This window comes from Misgurnus anguillicaudatus, chromosome 21, assembly GCF_027580225.2.
Source record: "Misgurnus anguillicaudatus chromosome 21, ASM2758022v2, whole genome shotgun sequence".
NCBI lineage: Eukaryota > Metazoa > Chordata > Actinopteri > Cypriniformes > Cobitidae > Misgurnus > Misgurnus anguillicaudatus.
Window position 1 is genome coordinate 8279631 of NC_073357.2, and position 25293 is coordinate 8304923.

General features: G+C 35.9%; 1 protein-coding gene across 4 annotated transcripts in view; it reads right to left on the reverse strand.

The window, feature by feature from the left end:
* Positions 1 to 25293, reverse strand: part of LOC129429268 (uncharacterized) — a 109108-nt gene that overhangs the window by 11016 nt on the left and 72799 nt on the right. For 2 of the 4 annotated variants that reach the window (XM_073859655.1, XM_073859654.1), the window contains exons 13-32: positions 24778 to 24825; positions 23292 to 23357; positions 20348 to 20534; positions 18613 to 18718; positions 15939 to 15981; positions 13964 to 14073; positions 9331 to 9486; positions 8109 to 8176; positions 7963 to 8014; positions 7728 to 7872; positions 6042 to 6145; positions 5512 to 5658; positions 3400 to 3650; positions 3194 to 3319; positions 2996 to 3113; positions 2529 to 2783; positions 1787 to 1860; positions 1421 to 1602; positions 596 to 678; positions 62 to 229 (exon numbers count right to left, since the gene is read on the reverse strand). In XM_073859655.1, the coding sequence (XP_073715756.1) occupies positions 62 to 229; positions 596 to 678; positions 1421 to 1602; positions 1787 to 1860; positions 2529 to 2783; positions 2996 to 3113; positions 3194 to 3319; positions 3400 to 3650; positions 5512 to 5658; positions 6042 to 6145; positions 7728 to 7872; positions 7963 to 8014; positions 8109 to 8176; positions 9331 to 9486; positions 13964 to 14073; positions 15939 to 15981; positions 18613 to 18718; positions 20348 to 20534; positions 23292 to 23357; positions 24778 to 24825 (2489 nt within the window). The remainder of the gene's footprint in view (positions 1 to 61; positions 230 to 595; positions 679 to 1420; positions 1603 to 1786; positions 1861 to 2528; positions 2784 to 2995; positions 3114 to 3193; positions 3320 to 3399; positions 3651 to 5511; positions 5659 to 6041; positions 6146 to 7727; positions 7873 to 7962; positions 8015 to 8108; positions 8177 to 9330; positions 9487 to 13963; positions 14074 to 15938; positions 15982 to 18612; positions 18719 to 20347; positions 20535 to 23291; positions 23358 to 24777; positions 24826 to 25293) is intronic. The other 2 variants (XM_073859656.1, XM_073859657.1) reach the window with 2 other exon arrangements.

A 25293-nucleotide genomic window follows, 5' to 3' on the forward strand; every position in this document is an offset into this window, starting at 1 on the left:
ACAAGACATAAATAACTACTAAACAACAGTCTGATTGACAGGCGATGGTGGTGTTTCTTACCCTCTTTAAGAGCATCCATCATGATTGGCTCGCCTTTAGGGACTTCCTCGTTGTTGGCCCTGAAGAGCATTTTAACGGGGTCATCCGGCGAACCGCACATCTCACGAAACAACTTTATCTTCTCCATGAGGAGAGAGACGATCTGATCATCTTTCCTGTGTAGCATGTCTGAAAGAAACATTACTCTTTACATTACTGTACTTTCGTTCAAGAATTGAAATAAATGAATAAACTAATCAAGTCTGTTTTTAGGACCGTTATGAGTTGCCGCAATGTGACAAAGTACATTACTTTTCACTATAAAGCAACAAAACAAAACAAGATTACTGAGTTTGTAAATAAACTTAAAAGGCACGTAACCTTGTTACACATTACAGTAATGAGATTTGGGGAGCTAATAGTCTAATTATGAAGAAAATCATATTTCACAATAATCAAAACAAATCTCCATCTTTATCTAATACGTACTATTTGCTTGAATCATTTTAACCCAAACCTGCTCTCTATATAAAATGAATCGGGGTATTTGTTCACCTCTCATTTCTTTGGTTTTGCTTTCGAGCAGTTTCTTGTCTTCCTCCGTTTCGCTCGGGATGCCCTCATCATCGTCCTTCTCTCTGCAAAACCACAATAGCCTCTTTTATACTCGTTCCTTCTCAATGCACATCATAAATATTGTAAATACACACCAGCCCTAACTAAACACTACATACACACATATGGATATCACTAATGTACAATCAGTTCATTTAAATATGATTTAAGATGTAAAAATCCATTTTAAGTCATTTTTACTAGGGCTATCAAAAGATTAATCGCGATTAATCACATACAAAATAAAAGTTTGTGTTTGCATAATATATTTGTGCGTGTATTGTGTGTAATTATCATGTTTATACATATTATATATATACACATATGGATATCACTTAAGTACAATATGATTTAAATATCCATTTTACTTCATTTTTACTAGGGCTATCAAAAGATTAATCGCGATTAATCGCATACAAAATAAAGTGATTTTTGGCATAATATATGTTTGTGGACTGTGTGTAATAATTATGTATATAAAAATACATATTTGTATGCGATTAATCACAATTAATCTTTGCTAGGCACTAATAGTATATACACATGTATATTTATACACATACATATATATATATACACACACCCACAGATATATTACGCAAAAACAAACTTTTATTTTGTATGCGATTAATCTTTTGACAGCCCTTATTTTTACTTTTTAGTAAATACAAGTATTTGTTAATATAAAATTGTTTTCAGCTATATTTTTTAGACATCCTATAAGAGCACTATCAAAGTGTGCATGATGATAAGGTTTGGACTTACATGGAGTGCATGGCGTCCTGTATGAGCTGCATCCAGGTGTTGCGCTCCTCGCGGGAGCTGGTGCGCACCTCCACCATCTCGGGCTGCTCGATGCCGGCGCTGATGAGGAAGAGACCTCGCTCCTCGTGAGCAACCTCTCGCACGATCAGCTTCTGCAGGGAGATTACGGTGGCTCGCTGGTCCTGGTGAGGAAACGACAGTGAGACAAAATGAGGAGGAGGAGTAAATGTGGGAGAGAAAGAGAGAGACAGAGACACCGTGTTATGTCAGCATTTTGATGAACAAATAAAGTATATACATTAAAAAGGGTTTCAATTTTATGTCGACTTCATTGTAAAGAGGAAAGAATAATCTCCTGTCACCCACCAGAGAAGCAAAGACATATTTCTGGTCTTTATCCTGAAGGAACACAAAGACGTCAGACAGGAGAAGTGCGTGGACATCTAGAGGTCAAAATAAAGAAGAGGTTGCAGTTACAATAGACATTAATTTCCAAAATATTGCACCTTTATCTTTAACGGGCAACTATTATGTTTGGACATAAATGTGTTCAATCCAACAAAGAAAAAAATCCACCCACTCCTTTTTGAATCCCCTTTAAAACCAAAGAAATCTCATTAGACATGCTGTTTTGATTCTTTTGTTAATGTGATGTCACACTGATAAAGCCCCGCCCCTGAAAACTGACTGACAGTCCTGAATTACTATAGTTTTCTCTCTCAGCGAGTTGTACACGGTCTGAAAATATACTTAGATACTATTGTCTCAGACTGTATTAATCAGATCTATTTAAACTAAAAGCGCTCACTGTCTGTTGGTAAAAGAGTGAAGAGCTGTAGCTCATTTGCATTTAAAGGTACAGACACAAAAACAGCGCGTTCTTGCAACCACCCAAACATCAGCATTTTGGACATAATAAATGACATGTGGGATGCATTGATCTAAAACTTCACAGATAAATTCTGGGCACACCTGAAACTTATATTACATCTTGTAAAATGGGCATAATAGGTGGCCTTAAATTTTGAACTACAAATCAGGCAATATTGACATTGGAATACTACCTGTATATATTGACTTAGTGGTAAAAATAACCATTCAAAATGTTCATCTTTCAAGCGTCCAGCTGCGTTCTTCAACTGTAGAGGACCATCATGAAGAAGCTTCCCACTGCGAAGCAGATCTTCTCGAGCGAACATCTGACCGCTCCTCATTCGCGTGATGGACTTGCTGTCCGTTCGCCCGTAGACCTCCTTTAACCTTCTCTTCTTCTCGTGTTCGTTCACTTTACTGTCCACTGAATTTATGATGTCTTTTATCAGCTTTAACGCCTGCGTCAAGTCCTCAAATTCATCATCGCTCTCTGCACACACACACGTTTATTTGAAACCACAATCAAAGCATTAAAACGTGTTTTAATTCATTGTTGTATTTGACTGATAGAATGCAATTCTCTTCACAGTTATAAGGTCCATCAGATGCTGAGATGCAGCATCTCTCATGACATTACACTGAATATGTGTTGATACCATAGACGAAATGTACTCAAGGTAGAGTATCAGATATAAATCTCACCTTTTGTGTGCTGCAGGATTCTCTGTAACAGCACCGGGTATTTTGTTATTCGTTGAGTGACCAATAATATGCATTCGGGGATGCCGAGACGCCGCACCACGCTACAGCACATTTTCTTCTAGAAACGGGACCACATTGATAACTGTCAGATGTTTTCACATATGAGAAAGGCCTCCAAATACTGAAATAATCATTTACCCTGATGAAGGCCTGGAACCGCTTGTCTCTAGCGTGAAGCTCTTTGTAGAAGTTCACCGCTTCAGTGTGTCGACTGCAAAACTTGCCGTAGACTTTCCTCATGTTTTCCCCATTCGACTCTGAGAACTGAAGAACATCATGACAATGTTAATGTTACAACACATTTTGGGGCCATGCTACATATACACACCAGACGCTGTCTTCACCTGGCTAACCAGCACGTCTCCTATCCTGTTGATCACAACCCCTCTGTCCGAATCCTCCAGCCTGGACTCCCTCTTTCTCTCCAGCAGTGCGCTGAGGAAGAACGTGTGCAGGTCCAGAAGCTCATCCAACATCGGAAACATCTTCTCCGCCGTCTGGACCTCCAGCAGCTGGTCCGACATCAGACCTTTACTGTAGACGTCAGACATGATACGCAACGTCCTCAGGTGATGCATCTCTGTCTGGATTAGCTCTGGATCGGGAAAAGATGAAACATATACAAAGTTATCGATAATAAAAATCTATAATCACATTCATTTCATCATCTAAGTTGGTCTGTAACGTCACATGGACACACGCCCACTTCCTACAGCCCGACCTGTGTGCTCATAATAAAAGTCAGGCGCTGTTTCTTTGTACAACGCAAGCTGCACATTTATCAACCGCTATTTCTTCTCACCGTGCGACCAGCTTGGATAAAAGCAAAGCAGCGTTGCCAGGTCCTCTACCTTTCGGTTGGAGTTCTGTATTGGGCTACTTTCTGCAGGTTGATTTTGGAATGATTTGGATCATTCGTTGTTGGTCATTGGGATGCTTTTGGACTAATTTTGATTGGCCATTGGGCTGGTTTTGTTACATGGATCTGGCAACCCTGACAGGACAATGATGGAAACAAAGCACAAACGAGCGCTGGTAAGTAAATAAAGGTTTAATGTCATTCTTTAATACAAGTGAGTTTGTATTTGTGTTTAATTGTTGTTGGGTTTTTGTAAAATAGTATAAACCACTAACTAAGCATCTGTTTTAAAATAAGGAGGAAATCCGGGGTTTTATTACTGTAACAACGCATGTATAACACTTTCATATCATAATGGCTGATTTATTTTGTTAATACTCATCCAGGTCTAAATTTGAAGATTAAAATGAGGTTATTAATCTGTGGATATATTTCCTGAAGTATTTATATTTTGACATTTTGCTATTTAAAGCGGCACAAACATTTTTTATTTAAGGTTTAAAATATTAAAATAAAAAATATTAACTTAGTAAACGCTGTAGTTGTGTGTGGCTATTGCACTTTTAAAAGTACACTTCTACATGTGAATACCCTAATTTTGTGCCTTGTTTAGCTATAATAACTGAAAAATCTGAGTAAATATTTATGTTTTTATCCGATTTATCGCAAAAAATAATCGCCTGATTAGTCAATTATGAAAATAATTGTTAGTTGCGACCAAGCGTTCCAAACAAGCCCTGAAAAATGAGACCAAAACTTCTTGATCACCCCCCCAGTGACTGCTTCCAATATAGGTCATAAACCCCGCCTCCCCATGTTATTCAATGGGACTTGAGAGCAACTAAACAATTTAATTACACTTCAATAATCTTTTTTCCGAAGCTGGTTTCTGTCATTTACTGTAGTTTTTATCACGCTGCTGTAAATTCAACTGTTTGTGTTTAGTTAGTTATTTAATGATATAAAAACGGTGGTGTCACGTCATGATTGACAGCTGTGATATGCGCATTCTGCGAGAGTGAGGGCGGGGCCTTGCTTTCGCGGCTTTACTTCCTGCTCAATACTGTGCAGGACTGGTCCCAAAATTGCTACTGCACAGACTCAAGACCCAAGATGTCAGGGCCGTATCTGGACACTGACGGCCTTTACTTTTCACCAATGGAAGAGAGCGAACGGGCGTCATCCATATTTTTTAACAGTCTATGATTGCGGCCTTTATATAAAATGAAAATATGAGGAACTCAGACGGAAAAGCTGCTAAACGCCACCTCAGTCAATAAAAAATCAAAATGATTTGGGTTAATGGTATTAACCGAACACTCTCATTGAATATTTTCACTTCAAATCCAGAGCCTGAGGTCATTCTAGCAAGACTCACAAAAAACATGTCAGACGCATTTAGAGGATTTTGCATCTGAGCTCTTCATATGGACTCCTGAACCAGGATAAGATGTGACTGGTGCCATTAATTTTAAATCTGAAAACTTGTATGCTTCCATTTATACAATTGACCATTTTCCTCTGGGATATCTAGAATTGTAATTTTTTGGATTTGTAACACTTTTGAGCATAAGGGGAATGCATTGAATGGTCCTACCGTAGATGACATCTTGTCTTTTAATGACGTCCTTGTTGAGTTGCTTCAAACTGTTTTGATCTACAGTAACGCTCCAGGAGTCGGCTTCGAACTCTTTAGCATCCGCTTCAAACTCTCCCATCAGCTGGCTGTCAATGATCTCAGTTCCTGTACAGACAAACGTTTATTAATATCCTCTACAAAAAAAAAAACACACAGCCCTATAAATGTACATTACATGACGTCCAGCCTGATTATTTTCTGATAAATTTATCAATTACTAATTTTCAAGGCCATTAATAGTAGCGGAGAAGATGGGAACTGACTGAAACCCAGATCTCCTGCATGAGCACCACGACTCAAATTTCAGAGAAATTACATAAAAGTCATTTTAAATAGCATGACATTATATAAAGTGTGACTATCACACATCATCTTTTTCAGGTAGGAAGCTCTTAAAAGTTCACACCTGTTTTCCAGCCAATGAGAATGTGGAGAAAACTACAGTAACTTGTTTTGGGTTTCATTTGGAAGAAAACTGAGTTCCTTACCTTCATCTAGAGACTCGGTCGATTCTGTCACCTTATTGTGTTTGTGGAGGGAGTCTGTGGATTGAGACAGATACCTCAAACCTCTCAGAGGCACATCATCAAACCTGCAGATTAGAAAAGACAAAGCTGTGAGCTCACCTGAGCATCCGGTCTTTAGTTTTCAGATCCTTTATTAAAGTGCATGCTCGAAATGGTGCACTACACCTATAGTGTATCTACAGTATAGTGTCTACAGCAGGGGCGTCTGGTCTATTATGGGTGTTTGGGCGCCGCCCTTCCTACCAAAATATGCACCCTTCCTCAATGAATATGATTAATTCAACCAATCAGCGACGAGCAGTAATAATTCTCTGATGGGCGTTTTGCCTCTGCACACATCGGAGAAGCAAAAAAATCTTGAACATTTTTCTTAAACACCAAATTCAAGAAAAATTCAAGAAAAATGTGCTTACCCCATTGGCAGATTTTTTTTGCTTGTTTTATGCAAAAATTCACTTAAATTTGATCTTTTTGGTCTAAAAACTAGACTTATTTCTTGGGTCGTTTTGCTCATCAAGAAAAAGCATCTTAAATTAAGAATTTTTAGATATTTTTTACTGAAAACAAGACACAAATTCTAAGATTTTTTTTTCTTGAAAATCATTTTTTGCAGTGCACTGGTCTACAGTACAGTACAGTACAGTACAGTGTAGTGTTTACTGTTTTTGTAAGCATGAAACATCCACATAACTTAACCAGAATATCAACTAAGCACACTGAAATAAATACTGTCCCACAATGCAATGCAATGCAATGTCCCCAAATACTTTGTCCCACAATGCAATGCACCTTTCCATTTTATTAACAATCACCCAAAAAACTACTGATGGTAAGCACACAGTTGATGGCACCTTTTGACTTCCATTGTAGGAAAAAATACTTTGGAGGTCAATGGGTACCATCAACTGTGTGCTTACGATCATTTTATTTATTTTACAAAATATCTTGTTTGTGTTCAACAGATGATAGAAACTTCAACAGTTTCAATTTAAACAAAATTGTACACTGCAAAAAAATGATTTTCAAGAAAAAAATTCTTAAATTAAGATGCTTTTTCTTGATGAGCAAAACGACCCAAGAAAATAAGTCTAGTTTTTAGACCAAAAATATCAAATTTAAGTGAGTTTGTGCATAAAACAAGCAAGAAATCTGCCAATGGGGTAAGCAAAATTTTCTTGAATTTAGTGTTTAAGACAAATGTATTAAAAAATCTTGAAAATTTTTCTTAAACACTAAATTCAAGAAAAATTCAAGAAAAGTTTGCTTACCCCATTGACAATTTGTTTTGTGCACAAAATCACTTAAATTTGATATTTTTGGTCCAAAACTAGTCTTATTTTCTTAGGTCGTTTTGCTCATCAAGAAAAAGCATCTTAATTTAAGAATTTTTTGATATTTTTACTGAAAACATGTCAAAAATACTAAGAATGTTTTTTCTTGAAAATATTTTTTTGCAGTGTATTTAGTAACACAAATTACTATGTTGCTGATATAATAACTAGACAACTCTTGTTTTGTAGACATGCAAAATCCAAAGCTTTGGATAAAAATGTCTGCCAAATGCATAAATGTAATAAATAACATGCAGGTGACGTCAGTAACCTATAGGTAGGCTCTGCTGGAGATACCTGTGCTTTATGTACTTACATGGGTATATTGTTAATGGACATGCTCTTGGACAGATTGGTGCTGTGGAAGGGTATAATACTGGTGGGTCTTCTAGACGGTGGGAATAAACAGTGCTCATCAGGAGATAAGACGGCAGACCAGGGCCGTTCCCGCATCGTAGACGCTACGTGCAAAACCATATGTGCATGTTAAGGTTGAGATGACTAGAAATTAATACATTTACAACAAAATGTTTTCTGTCAATCAAACTCACATTTTGTTCGTAGGGTGACAGCAGGCATAGTGGTTGATTCCGGTATAGCAAACTGTAGTTTGTGAAACCGAAAAGAAGGAAGAAGTTTTAAGCAGAACACAATGGAAACATTCCTGTTGATTTGTTTGAAAGTAAAAAAATCAAACCTTTATTTTGCTTTTTGAACAACTGGGGAGATTTTCTCGACAGCTCTTGTGAACTCTCACATTGCAATCTGCAAAAAAAAAAAAAAAAAGTTGAAAGATCATATAAAACATGCTACATTCATAAACAGATACAGTACATTTTTACAAGATGTAATCTCTTGTATAAAAAGTATCCCACGTATAATTTATTACATCATGTCCAAAATGTCCCTATTTGGGTGGGAGCAAAAATGCGCTGTTTTCATGTCTGTACCTTTAAATGCAACTAAGCTACAACTCCTCACCCCCTTACCAACACACAGTGAGCATTTTCATTAAAAATAAATCTGATTCATGTGAATACAGACTGAAACAAAAGTATCTTTAGCCGCATTAGGGCTACAATGTGCTAACAAACACATTTGGAAAAGCGTTGTTTGTGTGATGTCACATTAATAATGATACAATAATATCTTGTGAATGAGATATTGCAGACAGCATGCAACTCGCTGAAGGCGGACACTATGGTAATGCAGTATGCACTATGATCGGCCAGTGGGCGGGGCTTTATCAGTGTGACATCACATTGATAAGAGAATCAAAACAGCATGTCCAATGAGACTGCTTTGATATAATGGGGAAGGTGGATTTTTGTCATTGTAGGGTGGTTGCGTTCACACACTGCTGAAACACATTTATGTCCAAAGTGGATTTTGCATAATGGGTGTCCTTTAATACCTGGTTTTCGGTTTGTGAAGATTTCGCAATACGTGTCTAATGTTCTTTTTACTGAAGTCATTGTTGGCGGTTTTGCAATTTTGACTCATGGTCACAGTGGTAACGAAAGTTGGCATTTGGGTTAGAAATTCCTTTTAATGGGAAACTCCAGCAAACACATAAATTAAACTCAGCTATAGTTCAAGAAGCAGAGCAGCCTTTCCAAGCAAGACTATATTAGCATTATTAAACTTTTAAGCATACTGATGTCATAAATCATTTTTTATCTATAAAACAGAATGAATACAAGTTTCTCTTTTGCTGGTCGGTGAGGAAGTGAACGATGTTAACAGAGCTGCTTCCTATTTTTGTGCAACACTACTGTCTTTTGAAATGCATGACATGTTTAAAACATGTTTTTGTCTATTTTGTTGTGACATATTAAGAAGCAGAGTTTTTTTTACACCATGACTATATAATACACGAACATGAAAATCTCAGGTTGTGATTGGTTGGTTATTCTTACATGTGCAGTTAACGGTATCCTTAGTGTTGAGCGTTTTGTTGCATTGCTGGCATAAAGCTGGATGCAGCGAGTTGGACGTGCTGAACTGATGTCCGTTCACCGTCCTCTTATCTTTGGCTTCTTTCTCCTTCTCCCGACTTTTATCTTTGTCTTTTTCTCTGTGCCAGAAACAGCAAATAATGACAACAGATGTTAAATAGCCTGTTGCACTTTTTGTTACAGGTTGCACAAAAAAAAGGTGTTTGTATCACTAAATTCATGAACCAGAGGACCCTTGTCACAACCTCCCCCTGCCCCCTAAAAACACTAGCTTTTATAGTGAAAAGCTAAAATGGTGACAATTTCGAACTAAAGCTGTGTCACGTCTTCCCGATTGTTATCAAGTTCTCCTGCAGCAAAGTTCAGCTTCCCACTTGGTTTCAACAAGTTAAGCAAGTGCATTGAAACCGCAACAGTTTTTGTTAAAACAGTAAAAGGGCGAGGAACATCAGCAGGCGTTTTATATTTTACTTCTCTGTAATATTAATACAAATCAATCTTGCACAGCAATGTCAACATACATGTACAAAACAAAGAGTTAAACCATATACAGACTGTTTGCACTTCATCAAGCCAGAAGACAAATTCAAGACAAACTACAAACGGGATCATCCTACCTCATCTCCCTTTAAATTCTTTATCTTCTGATAGCGACCCTGTACCTCGCAAAACTTTCTATATAACATAACTGCAGAGGGCAGAGTCCCAGCGAGACCCTCTAGATCGTGGCAAGACGTTCAGCATCACCTCTCGTTTAGCAGGAAGTGATGAACTCACTATGGGAGGTGCTGGTCTGCTTCCTCTTTTCATTGTCTTGTGTTACTGCTCTCAGATCAGCGTCTGATCACACGTAAACATTTCGGAGTACTGTAAAAGCACACTCTGTACATCTAAAGAGCTGGCAGAATTTCTAGTCATATATTTAAGTGTATTTAACTCCAAATGTCCTGTGTGGCTACTGGACTGATTTTAGGATATTTTATAGTTTTTACTGAGCACATGACATGTGAAAATACCTGTGAAACCAGGACCAGAACTCTGTAATGACTCTCGATTTTAAACATACAGTGGAACCAAAATATAAGAGGATATACTGTAACCTAAAAATGTACGAATGTCAATGTGAAACATAAAAATATGAAATTGTGCAGTGTTATACAAACAAATGATGTTACTGTAAACCTTTACAATTACTTTCTTGTCCAAAGGTGATTTTTATTGGTCGTATGAATTCAGTTCCTCTTATTTTCCTATTAGAGTAATCATAGGTCGACATTTTCCACTAACACTTTTATATTTTCTCATTTAAAATGTTTTTATAAACTGTTTAGCTTATAAAATATGTGCTTGTGTAATAGTTTATAATCGGGATGTTTAATGTGATTTACGCGTCAACTTTACGTGTCTGGTTGCGAACGCGGTAAATTTACCAGGTCAATATCGTACATATTCATAAAAGTGTAGGCCAAAGTACTTAAACACTTCTATTATGCATTTCAGGAAAAATGTCATGTCAAAATACATGCCTGCTGCATATGCTTTAAAGTGGTTTATGATAAAGGAGAAGCTCATGTTTGCCAGATTCTATTTTGTGAACGCGAGCATCTCTTTTATCATAAAACCTTTCAACGCATTCGCAGCAGACACATATTTTGACTAGGGCTGTCACAAATAATCATCTCATCGCAATTCTTTGAGCTTATCGATGATTTCAGATCACCGCAATGATTGCACATCTCTTTAAAAAACACAAGGGGGAGCTACAGCACCTGTATAAACGAGACAGTACCAGATGGCGCTCCTTATCTGACAATGTAATGCGATACATTGCAAAGCCATTCAATAATACAGTGAAAAAAACTGCATTTAAGAAATGCTGCAAAACTTTGATAAGTAGTATGAACTGCCAGGTAAAATATAAATTTCTAAAACAACAATTCCAACTTTAGGGAAGTAAAGGATGCTATTCTTAAGGATCTGTAAGACATGTGGCCCAGTACTATGACCTTAGTATGATTGTCTACCATTTAAGGCCTGTTCTGGTATAGTCAGTTAATTTTAAATGCATTTTTATTTTCAGTTATTTTTCAGGCACTTTATTGTGTTTATTTCTTATGAAGAATTTTCAGTTTTTGAAAGATATATTCATTAAATAATTACTTTTAAATATGTGTATTAATATTTACTGCCAGGTAACCCTTGCAAAAGATTTGATTTAAATAATAACATCAATGTGTGAAAAGTATTTTATGAACAAACAATACAATCTATGAAAAAAAATATCAAAGCAATAAAACCCACAAAAAATAATCACAATCATCACAATTAACCGTCAGCCAAATGTCATAATCGTGATAGCCCTAATTTTGACATGACGCATGATGCACATGGTTTACATGACAAGCAACGCAAGTGACACTCGAACACATATTTTGACTTTGCGCCCCCAGGAAGAGAAGTCACTGGATGTCTCTGTTAAGGACTTTATTTGGATAACTTTAAAGGCTATTTTCTCAATATTTACATTTTTTACATTACCCTCAGATTCCAGATTTTCAAATAGTTGCATCTCAGACAAATGTTGTCCTATCCTAACAAACCGAATACTTATTTATGTACACTACTGGTCTTAATAGGATCTTAAAAATCTTCTCATCTGAAAGTATGTGGCTTTTCTAAACAAAAATATACCTGTGCCAAACAGATTCATTTCGGTTACTAGAAAAATAAAATGTATTTTAAAATATTATTTGTTAAATAGATGAACAAGACTGAATATTAAAGAAAAATCTGTCAATAAAAGCCCAGATTCCTTCAATATTCTTTAAAATAACTTCAAGAAGCATCTTGATATAATGACACAAGTACGGTTTTGCCATTTCTAGGCTCAGATTGACTGCACTTCATATGATAAAATATAACAAAGTTTTATTTTGGATGCTTTAGTCACCAATATACACTCAAAAAAAAAAAGAAAAAAAAAAAAGAAATGTTGGGTTTAATAAAAAATATTATGTCAACAGGATCCACACAATTTGTTTAAGCAATCTCAACAAACAATAATTACTTCATTTTACAAAAGAAGTTTAAGCAAACTTAACAAACCTTAGTAGAGTACACAAAAAATAAACTGTTAAAGAGTACACAAATAAAAAAGAGTTAACTATACATTAAAAATGTAATTAATGATGACACAAAATTTGAATAATGCCATTTTATAAATGCCAACCATTTAAATTAGAATTTAAATATAAACTTTATTACAGTTTATCAAACATATCACAAACATATTCGAAATGCAATGTAACATTCCAAACCGTTTGTTTGTTTGTTTGTTTGTTTGTTTTGTTCTAAAATATATCAGAACAAGTTCATTGACTCATATTTGGCCACTTATTACTCACATACGTATCTAATAGTGCTACACTTCTGCAAGAGGGTGACAGAACAACAACTAATACACTGCAAAATCCTCAGCCAATGAGATGCAAGTCTGTATTGGTTTTATTAATCTGTTACTTTTATGCAACAATGTTATGTTGGCTGAAGAAATCATTTTTAAGTAAAGCTGACATGACACACTTTTTTTGTTAAATTAACTAGATTAAATTAGGTTCACATTGTTAAATACATTTTATTACAACATGAAAGATTTAAGTAAAATTGTCAAACGTGATTTTTTTTAAGTGTAATTCCCACAGTTGCATTTGTGTTATGCCATAGTTTGGACTAGTTTATTATTATTCTGTAATGTTGAAAAATATCTAAACAGCAAAGAACGAGTGAGTGTTCCAAAACTTTGGACCGGTAGTGTATAAATCTCAATTAAATAAATGACTTATGTTTTGTGGTCCAACATCACATATAATAAGAAAATATTGTGTTTTAGCAAAAGAACTGAAATCAGACCTTGTGTACAAAGCTGTAAGCATGGTCAAATATAATTTGTTTATATTTGACTTGCGACCTACACTTTTAGAAAGGATGTGTTAAATTTTCACACATCTTTTTGTGTTAAGCTTTTTACACATTATGTGTAATTTTAACACATTATGTGTCATTTTGTGTTGATTTTGTGTTAAAATAAAACATAAGTTGTGTTAAAAATAATAAATTTCAATATTAACACAGAGTTGGGTGGATTCTGGGACAACGTATTTAGTGTGTTGTCCCAGAATCAACACTAATGTGTTGTTTTTAACACATCCGTTCTAAGAGTGTAGAAATACTGCAATTCTTAAATATTTTCTCTCGATTATACATCATAACATTTCTTGGTTTTAAATATTAACACTTTAAGATGAGTACTGTATATATTTTGTGGTGTCAGATTTTGGACTGCACTGTACATTAACTGCACTGCTCCTTTAAGAGAGTAAAATGCTGATCTAACACTACAAGATGAAACAGTTTCCTGTTTTATTTCCTCTCGCGTTCAGTGAAACCCTACCAACTTCTGACACTTCTTCATTGACTTGAGTAAAATGGTAAATTCCGATGATGAATTTGATTGACGGGGCAAATTTTCACATACAGTCATGTGTATGAATGAATCAGATTCAGGAGATGTAATGTGAACCCAAATGTTGACTCACTCTGGTTCTCTTGGACATTTTGCTCTTCAGGTAGCTGAAAGTTCGGCCCACTTTTGTGCTGCTTTTTTCAAAGTCCCCTCTTAAAGGTCCAGGTTCCTCCTCTGTGATGCTAAAATTAGGCAAAAAACAAACCTTACTCACAAACTTCTGAAAGACAAGACTTTTCATCTGTGTGCAAAACATTGGAGGATCCTGGACCACAAAACAGTCATAATGGTCAATTTTTGTAAATGTGCCTTTATACATTATCTGAAAGTTAAATAAATAAGATGATGTATGCATTGTTGTATGGTTTGTTAGGATCCGACTATATTTGGCAGAGAAACAACTATTAGGAATCTGAGGGTCCAAAAAAAATTATATATTGAAAAAATCACCTATAGACAGTTTCAGCAGTAACAACATAAACACGCGGCTTTCGTGGTCATCACGTAACTTCCGGTAAACTCAGCTCAGAATAAATAACAACAAAGTCCTTTTAAAGTAGTTTATGTATATAACAAGCAAAATAAACAACACACAGATTAAATAGGAACCCAAAACATTTTTATTTTCGACGAGGTATTTGCACGCGAGTGTAATCTCATATACAAGTGTTACGATGTAAATAGTCCTCAGATTGTATATTATATTCTATTACAAGACGTTCATGTTAAATCTGATGTAAACAATGGACAATATATCTATATTTCACAGATTATATGCATTTGTGGACAAAAATGGTAATTGGATGTATTTTATTGGAGAGTTTTTACGGGTTATTCACACATCTGAAACAGACTGGATTCGATTCGCGATTGTTATACCAACACAAAGGTAAGGAGTCCCGTTTATATTTTGTTGTCATCTGGACTTCTGTAACAAAATACTATATTTATGATGCTAGAGCATCTGTATCTCAAAACAGAGACCATACACTGATGCTAAACCCGTAGACCTTTTAAACGATGTATAGTAATGTTAATATTATTATTGTTTGTAGACAGTAGGCTATATAGATATTGTTAGCAGCGTTAAAAAAAATGACGTCTTTCTGCCCCCAAGCTAGTGCGCGTAGAGAGGTTAAGAGTTCAGTTTCAGCAACTAGTCAGACCATTAAACAAACAGAAGTTTGTTTAAAGTTCGGACGAGACGCTCATCGCGTCACCGCACATGCGTCCGATGAAACAGTCTATAAATTGTCCAAATGAAGTCCTTAGCAACACATATTACTAATGATAAATACATTTTTGATTTATTTAAGGTAACTTAACTCATGCCCCGCCAGCTTTTTTTGAAAAAAGACTTTCACAAACGTAAAAAAAAAACGTCCAGGAAATTTCTCTTCGAAAAATATATAAACATACAAATATATCAAATGAAAGAACAGACCCTCTGCTTTCAAACAAACAATAAACAAACAAATGGGGGGAGGGGGAAACGTTTCTATATTTTTTCTCTGCCTATAAACTCTTAAATATAGGTATTTTTCTTTAAAAACAAAAATATTTTAGCAAAAAGATGAAATCATTGCATTTTTTGGAAAAGGAATTTTGTTCAGAGATCAGATTCAGAATAATTATCTAAACATGAACGCAGTGTAAAATTAATAAATAATGTTTTGCTCAGTATTTTTTAATAAATTGGGCCATCTAGTGGATAATTGCGGTATTACAGATTACCATAAAAACTCACCAGGAACACTTTTTTTTTAATGCAAATGTTTTCTCTTAATTGACGAGACAACTCGTCAATGGCGGGGAAAGAGGGAATATCTTAATGATTGTTGTCATAAAAAAAATTATAATTTTGACCCATGCAATGTATTGTTGGCTATTGCTACAAATATACACGTGTTATGACTGGTTTTGTGGTCCAAGGTCAAAAATTAACATGGTAAATTATAGTACGGGGCACAAGAATTGTGTTTACAACAAAATAAACTTCAGGATTCAGAGCCTGAGATGTTTGCATAAGTAGAAATGAGGGTCTTACCTGTATCTCATTGAACTGGTGGTGCTGGTGAATGACCTCATACCTACAATGACAAAGTCAAATGAGAAAACCCAACAAAAAAACTGGCAGAGCCTTATTTACACATGCAAAACCGTCTTTTAACAAAAATCCTGTGCACTGACTGATGAGGAATCGAGTGTTTGCAGTGAATCCTCATGCCACAGATGTGCTGTTTGTGAGACCCTTTAAATAGAGTTATCAATAATCTCATAATTTTAAATAAGTATTGTAAGAATTTACCCAACAATTTTTTTATGATTTACAAAGATGTTCAAAAAAGTTAAAAAAAATAATACACAGTGATACATATGTCAAACTACATATGTCCCTAACTGTCACTGTGGTGGTACCCAGTGTTGTAGTTGAGAACATCTAATACAAAAGGACAAGATCGAGACCAGAGGGTGTCAAGACCAAGACAAGACCTAGACTTTGAGGGTGTCAAGACCAAGACAGAGACCAAAGGCAGTCGAGACCAAGACAAGAGCATCATAAATAGATGGAATTACTTCTTGAATATTGTGGGCCTTTGTATTCATTCATTGTTGACAGATTTTTTTTTGGGACAATCCCCCATTCATTTCTTCCCATCACAACAGTAACAAAAGATATCAAACAAAAAAGTCAATGATTGTTTTTAAAGCCAGAAGTTTTACATCCAATCACATTAATGATGTTAACACATAAATCAGACAATGCAACAGCAATTTGGTGTAAATCTGGTCTGGAAATAAACCAAGTCTGAGACCAAGACCAAGACCATCAAAAAATACACTTTTGCACCTAAAGACCTCATAGATGTACATACATTACAATATTGGTACGAAATATTGCATATTAACAACCTAAAGGCACACATTGTTACAAAATATAATAAATAAATTAGGGCTATCAAAAGATGAATCGCGATTAATCGCATACAAAATAAACGTTTGTCTTTGCATAACATATGTGTGTATTGTGTGTAATTATTACGTATATATAAATACACACATACATGTATAAATTTAAGAAAATGTTTATTTATGTATTTTTTATTTATATTTATCTAAATGAATACATATATACATGTAAAGGTTACTTAAATACATACATACACGTGTGTGTATTTATATATACAAAATAATTACACACAGTGCACACACATATATTATGCAAAAACAAACTTTTAATCTTGTCATTAATCTTTTGACAGCCCTAAAATAAATAAATAAATATATGTCTCTATCTAAATGGTACACATTAGGACCTTTTAACTCATTCCCCGCCAGCATTTTTTGTGATTTTTACAAAAGTTTCACAAAATGCCTTCAAGAAAATATTCTTCTAAAAATATATAAACATACAAATATATCAAATAAGAGAACAGACCCTCTGCTTTCAAACAAACAAACAAACAAAACGGGAAAAAAAAAGTTTCATCCTATCTATACTTTTTTCTCTGTTTATAAACTCTTAAATATGGATATTTTTCTTTAAAAACAATATTTTTTGGCAAAAAGCTGAAATAAATGCAATTTATTAATAATTTGCATTTTGAGTTAAAATTTAGTAAATAACATATTGGCTTCAGTTTTTTCATAAATTGGGTAAGTGCGCCATCTAGTGGATAATCAGTTTTGTAATGGTATTGCAGATTAACATAAACATTCATCAGGAACACCTTTTTATGCAAATGTTTTCTCTTAATTGACGAGATAACTTGTCAATGGCAGGGAAAGAGTTAAAAGCGTACCATCCCAATGACAGCTTGGGAACATTTTTGATCATTTTTTCTAAGGGTTAAAACAGAAATGCATAAAAGGGTAAGTTTACCCAATAATAAAAATGCTATCATCATTTTCACATCAGCACTTTATTTCAAACCCATATGACATTGCATAACGCCATGTTTCATTACGTCAGTAAGATATTTTATGGCTTAGTGTAACTCGGGGTACTCAAACTGCTGAGTTTAGCTCCAACTTCCCTAGTATAATTAGTAAGACCTTAGCTGATTCTGGTGTGCTTGATTCAGGTTGGACTGAGTTTGGGTACCCCTGGCTTAGTGAATAACAGCATGAAAGTGAATTTGATCAGTTTGTGTTCCCTCAGAGAACCAAACCCATGACTTTGACAATACTAGCGCTGTTAGTACCGTGCTCGTGCACAGCTACAGGAACCTTTCAAATCTGGCCTGGTAAAATTTACAGACAACAGACGAAAAACTACAAGTTTTAAAAGTCTACATCTCTACACCTAATGCAAAGGGACAACCTACGGGTGGGTACATCTTCAACCTACAATCCTGCTAATACTGCAACTTACTGATGGTGTCCTCCTCATCACTGGATGAAGAGCTCATAGTCAAGATGCTTTTGGATCTAGGAAGGATCGGTGAGAGTTTGAGGGAAAACGAGATCCGCCTTCTTCGCCGAATTCTTCCAATGTCTGGGCGGTCGCGTAGGCAATAGAAAAGTCAGAGCAAGTACGTAATAAATGAGATGATTGAGGTGGTGCGCTAATCCTGATAAACGGGTGGAGGACCATCTGACCTCTGAATGAGGAACTATATGGAAAAATCGGGTAGTCTAACAAGAAAAGATGTTTCTAGCAAACATACACGAGTCTTGAGGAAAGCTTAGTTGATGAGAAACAAAACATCTAAACTCACCATCTGTGTCTCGCTGACTGATGGAAACCATTGAGACAGATTTAGTCAAGGGAAGAGTCATAGATGAACAGTTGTTGTGTCTCAATGGATGATACCTTCTTGACTTCTGAAAGAGATCACAATCTCAGCATCAATGCAAAGCAAAGGTTTACAACAGTGTGCTGGACACTCGAGAAGAAAACAAAAAATACTATGGTAAAAAACAGACTTCACCATGACATTACCATGGGTATCTGGACCCATGGTAGTAACAGAGTACTCTTTAAAATATCACAAAGCATCATGCAAATACCACGGTACTAAGGGTGTCACAATTTCAATCGAAATACCTGTAGATTGAAATTAAGTCACAACCTCGAACTTCGAATTAAAAAATGGAATGGTCGATGCTGCCACGCCCCCATGTCACATCTGTTCGGCTTGTCAAGCTGCGAGTCAACCTCCTTTAACTTAGCTAGCTACAGCCAGTCAAAAGATAGCATGGCAGATGCAGGAGACACAGCGCAAGCTGGTCTGTACATAGGAAATAAAAAACAGCAAGCACCTCCCGCCTTCAGCTGAACTAAATCAGAGCGCGGTCTGTGACAGACCAGTCGTTTCTCTGAACTGAGATCTGTTTAAGTTTTACAACAACTTATTTCAGTTGCTTAAGATTTATGAAAACAGCATTTAAACATGACTTATTTGGTTATAGTCTCACAATCTTGTCTGATGCAAACAAAAGCGCGTTTTTAAGGTTCAAAGTACTGACAGGAATGTTCATCTGACAGGAAGTTTTGTTTTATCAGTTATGTGCGTGTACCATATTTTTCCACTGGCAGCACGACTAACATCGCAGGGCATCTCCGGGTTATATTTCATAAAAGTCTAGTCTAAAAATGGCATGGCATTTTATGTGTTTTCAAAAAAAGAGTAAAAATCGAGAATTTAATCGAATCATGTCCTTAGAATCTAAAATGTAATCGAATCGAGGATTTGGAGAATCGTGACACCCCTACACGTGCATGATATACACTCACCTAAAGGATTATTAGGAACACCTGTTCAATTTCTCAATGCAATGGTGTAATGGTGTGGGGGATGTTTTCTTGGCACACTTAGGCCCCTTAGTGCCAGTTGGGCATCGTTTAAATGCCACGGCCTACCTAAGCATTGTTTCTGACCATGTCCATCCCTTTATGACCACCATGTCACAAATGGACCTTGTCACAAAGCTCGAATCATTTCAAATTGGTTTCTTGAACATGACAATGAGTTCACTGTATTAAAATGGCCCCCACAGTCACCAGAGCTCAACCCAATAGAGCATCTTTGGGATGTGGTGGAACAGGGGCTTCGTGCCCTGGATGTGCATCTCACAAATCTCCATCAACTGCAAGATGCTATGCTATCAATATGGGCCAACATTTCTAAAGAATGCTTTCAGCACCTTGTTGAATCAATGCCATGTAGAATTAAGGCAGTTTATGAAGGCGAAAGGGGGTCAAACACAGTATTAGTAGGGTGTTACTAATAATCCTTTAGGTGAGTGTATATCTTATAACACCAAAGTATATGTATATGTGCCTCATATTATACCATCCTGCCACCTTAATATGTTTATAGGACAGATGAGGAACATCTCAAAACTCTTGGTGTGCACCCAAAGGATGCTTAGGAAAAACTGCTACATCTGTTGTGCCTTTCAAATGCCTGATAACTTCAAGTGATTTCAATAAAGTATCTCAGGACTCACCTGTCTCTCTGGACTCCTGAATTCTCCCAGCTCTGGTTCAGGACCCTCCTCCGTGAGGGACATCAGTGAGCCCCTCTCCTCACTGTCCTGCCGCTGGACCCCTTGCTGATCTGAAGATGGACCTCGAGACGGTGGTATCCAGCGCTTTCCATCTTCAACCTCAGCTGCCAGGCCCTCTAAACTATAACTACAACAGAACAAATAAAATTAGAGAAATTTAAGACAAAACCCATAATCTGCAATGTAATCAAATGTGCATTAAATAAGGGCTGTGAGACAATGTATTATACTGCTATATGACATGGACTGGATCATTAAAGGACAACTATTATGCAAAATCCACTTTTACAAGGTGTTTGGACATAAATGTGTGTTGGCAGTAAGCTTCTTGCGAAAGTCGGTATAACCGGTGATACCTGAGGTTCAGCCTCTCACCGGTTAGATCACTTGCCAACCAAGTCACCTTCTTCCACCGTCGTTTAGATTTTTCTTGTAATTAAATCATTTAGTTTCTTTAGAGAGAGCAAACACGAACAACTGATTGTGCAAGCAGCACTTTAAATGGATACTCAGCTTGGGACTGGCGGATTTCCTTCACTGGCTCAAGCAATTAAAGGATTGGTCCATTTTCTTAAAAAAAAAAAATACACATAATTTACTCATCACCATGTCATCCAAAATGTTGATGTCTTTTTTTGTTCAGTCGAGAAGAAATTATGTTTTTTGAGGAAAACATTCCAAGATTTTTCTAGTTTTAATAGACTTTAATGGACCCCAATACTTAACAGTTTTAATGCAGTTTAAAATTGCAGTTTCAACGGACTCTAAACGATCTCAAACGAGGCATAAGGGTCTTATGTAGCGAAAGGATTGTCATTTTTGGCAACAAAAAAAATTCACTTTTAAACCACAACTTCTCATCTTCCCCCGGTCCTGTGACACAATCGTTTCCCTAGATAAGACCCTTATGCCTCGTTTGAGATCGTTTAGAGTCCGTTGAAACTGCAATATTAAACTGCATTAAAACTGTTAAATGTTGGGGTCCATTAAATCCTGGAATGTTTTCCTCAAAAAACATAATTTCTTCTCGACTGAACAACGAAAGACATCAACATTTTGGATAACATGGAGGTGAGTAAATTATCTGGATTTTTTTAAGAAAATGGACGTATCCTTTAATTGAAACAGCTGTTGCACTCGCACTGCACGTGGATTCATAAGCGATTTAACGCAGCGTACGCAAGCGCTGCATTTAAACAATTGCCTCCAATTCAAAAGTGAAAGTAAAATGCGCACGCTGATTAAACGGTGTGAAAATTCTGTCACCGCAACAACCCTAGTTGGCAGTGCGTAACACAACCACAATATAATAAAACAACCACCCACTCCTTTTTTAATTCACATTAAACCAAAGCAGTCTCATTAGACATGGGGTTTAATTCTCTTGTTAATGTGATGTCACATCGATAAAGCCCCGCCCACGGCCAATTACTGACAGTCCAGCATTACCATAGTTTCTGCCCTCAGCGAGTTGTACGCTGTATGCCATATTTCAATAGTGAGATATTATTGTCGTTCACGGTCTCTTTTGGTAAGGGAGTGAGAAGCTGTAGCTCATTTACATTTAAAGGTACACACGCGAAAACAGCACATTTTTGCCACACTTGAGACTTACATTACATCTTGTAAAAGTGGGCATAATAACACGGTAGGTGCCCTTTAAATCGATCTTTGCAAAATTCTAGTTCAATTCCCAAACATTTCTGTCTGTCCATTGTAAAAATGAGGTTAGACATAACCTGACTGTTATGTCTCCCTTACAACAATTAACCAGGGTGTAGTTAATATACCATAGTAAAACCATGGTTTTGCCAATGGTCATTGTGATTCAATACGGCAAAAAACATGGTTAAGCTTTCACAGCTTTTTATACCCATCAAATTACAGTACCTTCCCTCATTACATTACATAATGAGTTATATTTATTTTTACTAGCTGAGACAACCAGTTTCCCTTACAGTAAAACTGTGTGCAGCACTTTACGTACTACTGACCCACCTGATGCAAAACAACATGCAAAAAAGTGGTTGTTCATATTACAACACACCAAACACAGAGGTGTCCATGTACAGAAACATTAGTTTAAACATCTTTAATAGTTAAATAGTAATGTTTGGAATAAAACAAAGACAAATACAGGTGAAATCAGAGTAAATCATTGTGGAGAATAATAAAGCACTAAAATAAAGCTGTGTGGTTGTGTTTTTACACAAAGCGAAAGCAGTGCTCTGTCAATAGATGCTGAGTCATTGGGTTTACTGTACATTGAAAAGCAACAATGCAGACATACGGTATACAGTACAGTACTGTAAAAGCTCAAAGCAGCATGGAAATTGCCAACAGTATGAAGCTTTTTACATTCAAACCATAAAACTTCATTTATTCTTTAAGAACTTTATAAAAAGTAGTATAGTATATTTTAGTAGTTATCTACCTCATTTTACTCTTAAAATCTCTTTTACTATTCTAACTATGTAAACAAGTTTGATTCGGTTATTTCAGAGAATATTTTTCACTTAAATAAAACCAGTTGTTATAGATGTTATTACGTGAAGCACATTTTTAGGTAACCTCATTGTGGTGCTAAAAAGCTTCCTCTTACCTGATGATTCGGTTCATCTATGTAGCAAAACATCTACGTAGCACAATGAAATTCATACTTCCCCTCTATATCTCCAACGGCACACTACCTTACTTCAGACATCATTTATCTACGATGTATTAAGGCTGAGTCAGCACCAAATAAAGCCAAACTCTCTCTCTCATTCTGAGCCTCAGACAAACAGGTAATGCAAATGTGGATGCAAAAGCTCTTTGTGCGACCGAAGTTAAAGGGGCGTCACTTCGGTTGGGTATGCGGGAAGCTTGCACACAGTCTCAGTACCTGATGAGTGCTCTAATTTCCTCCAGGTCTCCACGGAGGGGAGGATCACAGGGGCACCAACTCAAACTGGGCAAAATATAGGGGGCGCCAATGGGCACAAACCAGTTAGAGGGTCAAAACAATAGAAAAAGTAGCATTCTTTTGAAATAAATATGAATTTAAATGATATAGAGTTGTTTCTTTCATCAATTTGGCCATGGTTTTAACTTTTAAAGTTTCTAAAAATTCCTTTATCGCAAAGTAGTAAAGAGAACTACATTACCCACAATCCCAAGATGAGATCAACCAATCACATAAGTTTTACAATGGTAAGGGAAAGTCTCGCTACACATTTAAAGCTATTTGCATACTTGAATATTTTGATCAAACATCAAAAATATAGCACATCTGTAATCACAATCATTGGGTCACATTCATTAATAATGCATATGGTTTTCATATATAAAGAGTTTCGTTGCAAAACGAGATAACCACCGTTTTTATAATTGTTCAGAAATCTCGTTTTTTGGTTGTGCATTCCTATTAATTCTAATTCAACTGCAGTTGGTTTGTTTTGATTTAAACCTTCACAACTTAACAAATACAGCTAAGTAGCACCATAAAACAAAATAATAACATGATAACATAATAATAAACATGTTTTGACAAAAATGTAAAAAAATGGATTTATCTCAATTTGCAACGAAACTCTTCATACAGTATATACATTTACAACACTTGCATACGCACATGAATTTGTTCTTGCGTTAGTGAATTTGAAGAATTTGAAATATAGCCTAATATTTTATTATAGCGTATATGATTGTTTCGTACGTGTTGTATTGATTGTTCATGAATTGTTTCGTACATTTAGAAGAAATTTGATCCGAAAGTTTTTGTTAAATCATGATTTGTTTGTGAAAACATCTGTATGCACTTCCCACGCACAAATTTGTGCGTACACATGCTTAGTGAATGATACGGAGCCCCTAAAGGGACATGGAGAAAAAATTAAATAAAGATTAGTTTCGCATGCGCACGTGAAACTATCGCGTGCGCATGTGAAATTTTCGAGTGCGCACGTGAAACTATCGCATGCTCACGTGAAACTAAACTAACTAAAGTTTCGCTTTCACGCGTGCACGTAAAAGTTTCGCTTTTTACATGCGCACGCGAAAGTTTCACGTGTTCGCCCGAAAGTTTCACGTGAGCACCCGAAACTAAACTTTAGATTTTTTTACTCCAATGTCACCTTAGGGGCTCGGTAGAAAGAGACCCAATGACTTTCTAGTCAGTTTTATATTGCTACAGTCTTATATTCCTTGTATATGCTTGACATGACATGCTTATATAAGCTTCAAATCAATGGTTGCTCAAAATTGGTTTAAAAAACTACTGAGAAAATGAATAAAGTAAAAAGTGGATGAACTTTGTTGTAAATTGTTATAAGGATTTCTGATACAATAAAACACTTGAATTTGTCCGTATACAAAAAAAGAAAAAATACCTTCTTCTGTAAAATACAGGCTTTCCCTCTTCTGAACTTCGTACTGAACTGGAAATGGACAGATGAAATGAAAAGATATGAGGGACAGGGAAATACAAGAAGTGAAAGAGAAGATCTGAACCAGTATGACTTTTAACTTGAGTTAAACAAGTGTCTCTTAGGGATTAAAGTGAACTTACTGTACTGTATATGGATGAATTTCTAACTGTGCGTTCACACCAGACGCGAATGAGCGAATAAATCGCTTCATTCATGTGTGAAATTTGCGTCATTTGCGCATGAAATTTGCATCATTTGCTTGTGAAATTCAGATGATAATATGCTTAATTTGCTGGCTTTAGCTAGCTCGTAGTCTCAATATGTATACAGTACTGTGCAAACATCTAAGGCCAACACCAGCAAATTTTTTAGAAGTTTTAATGTCCATCCATATTTATTTTTCAATCTATTTGATTAAGATACAAACAGAAAATACAGATAATATGTAAAAAAAAAATCAGGACTAGATGTCTTCTT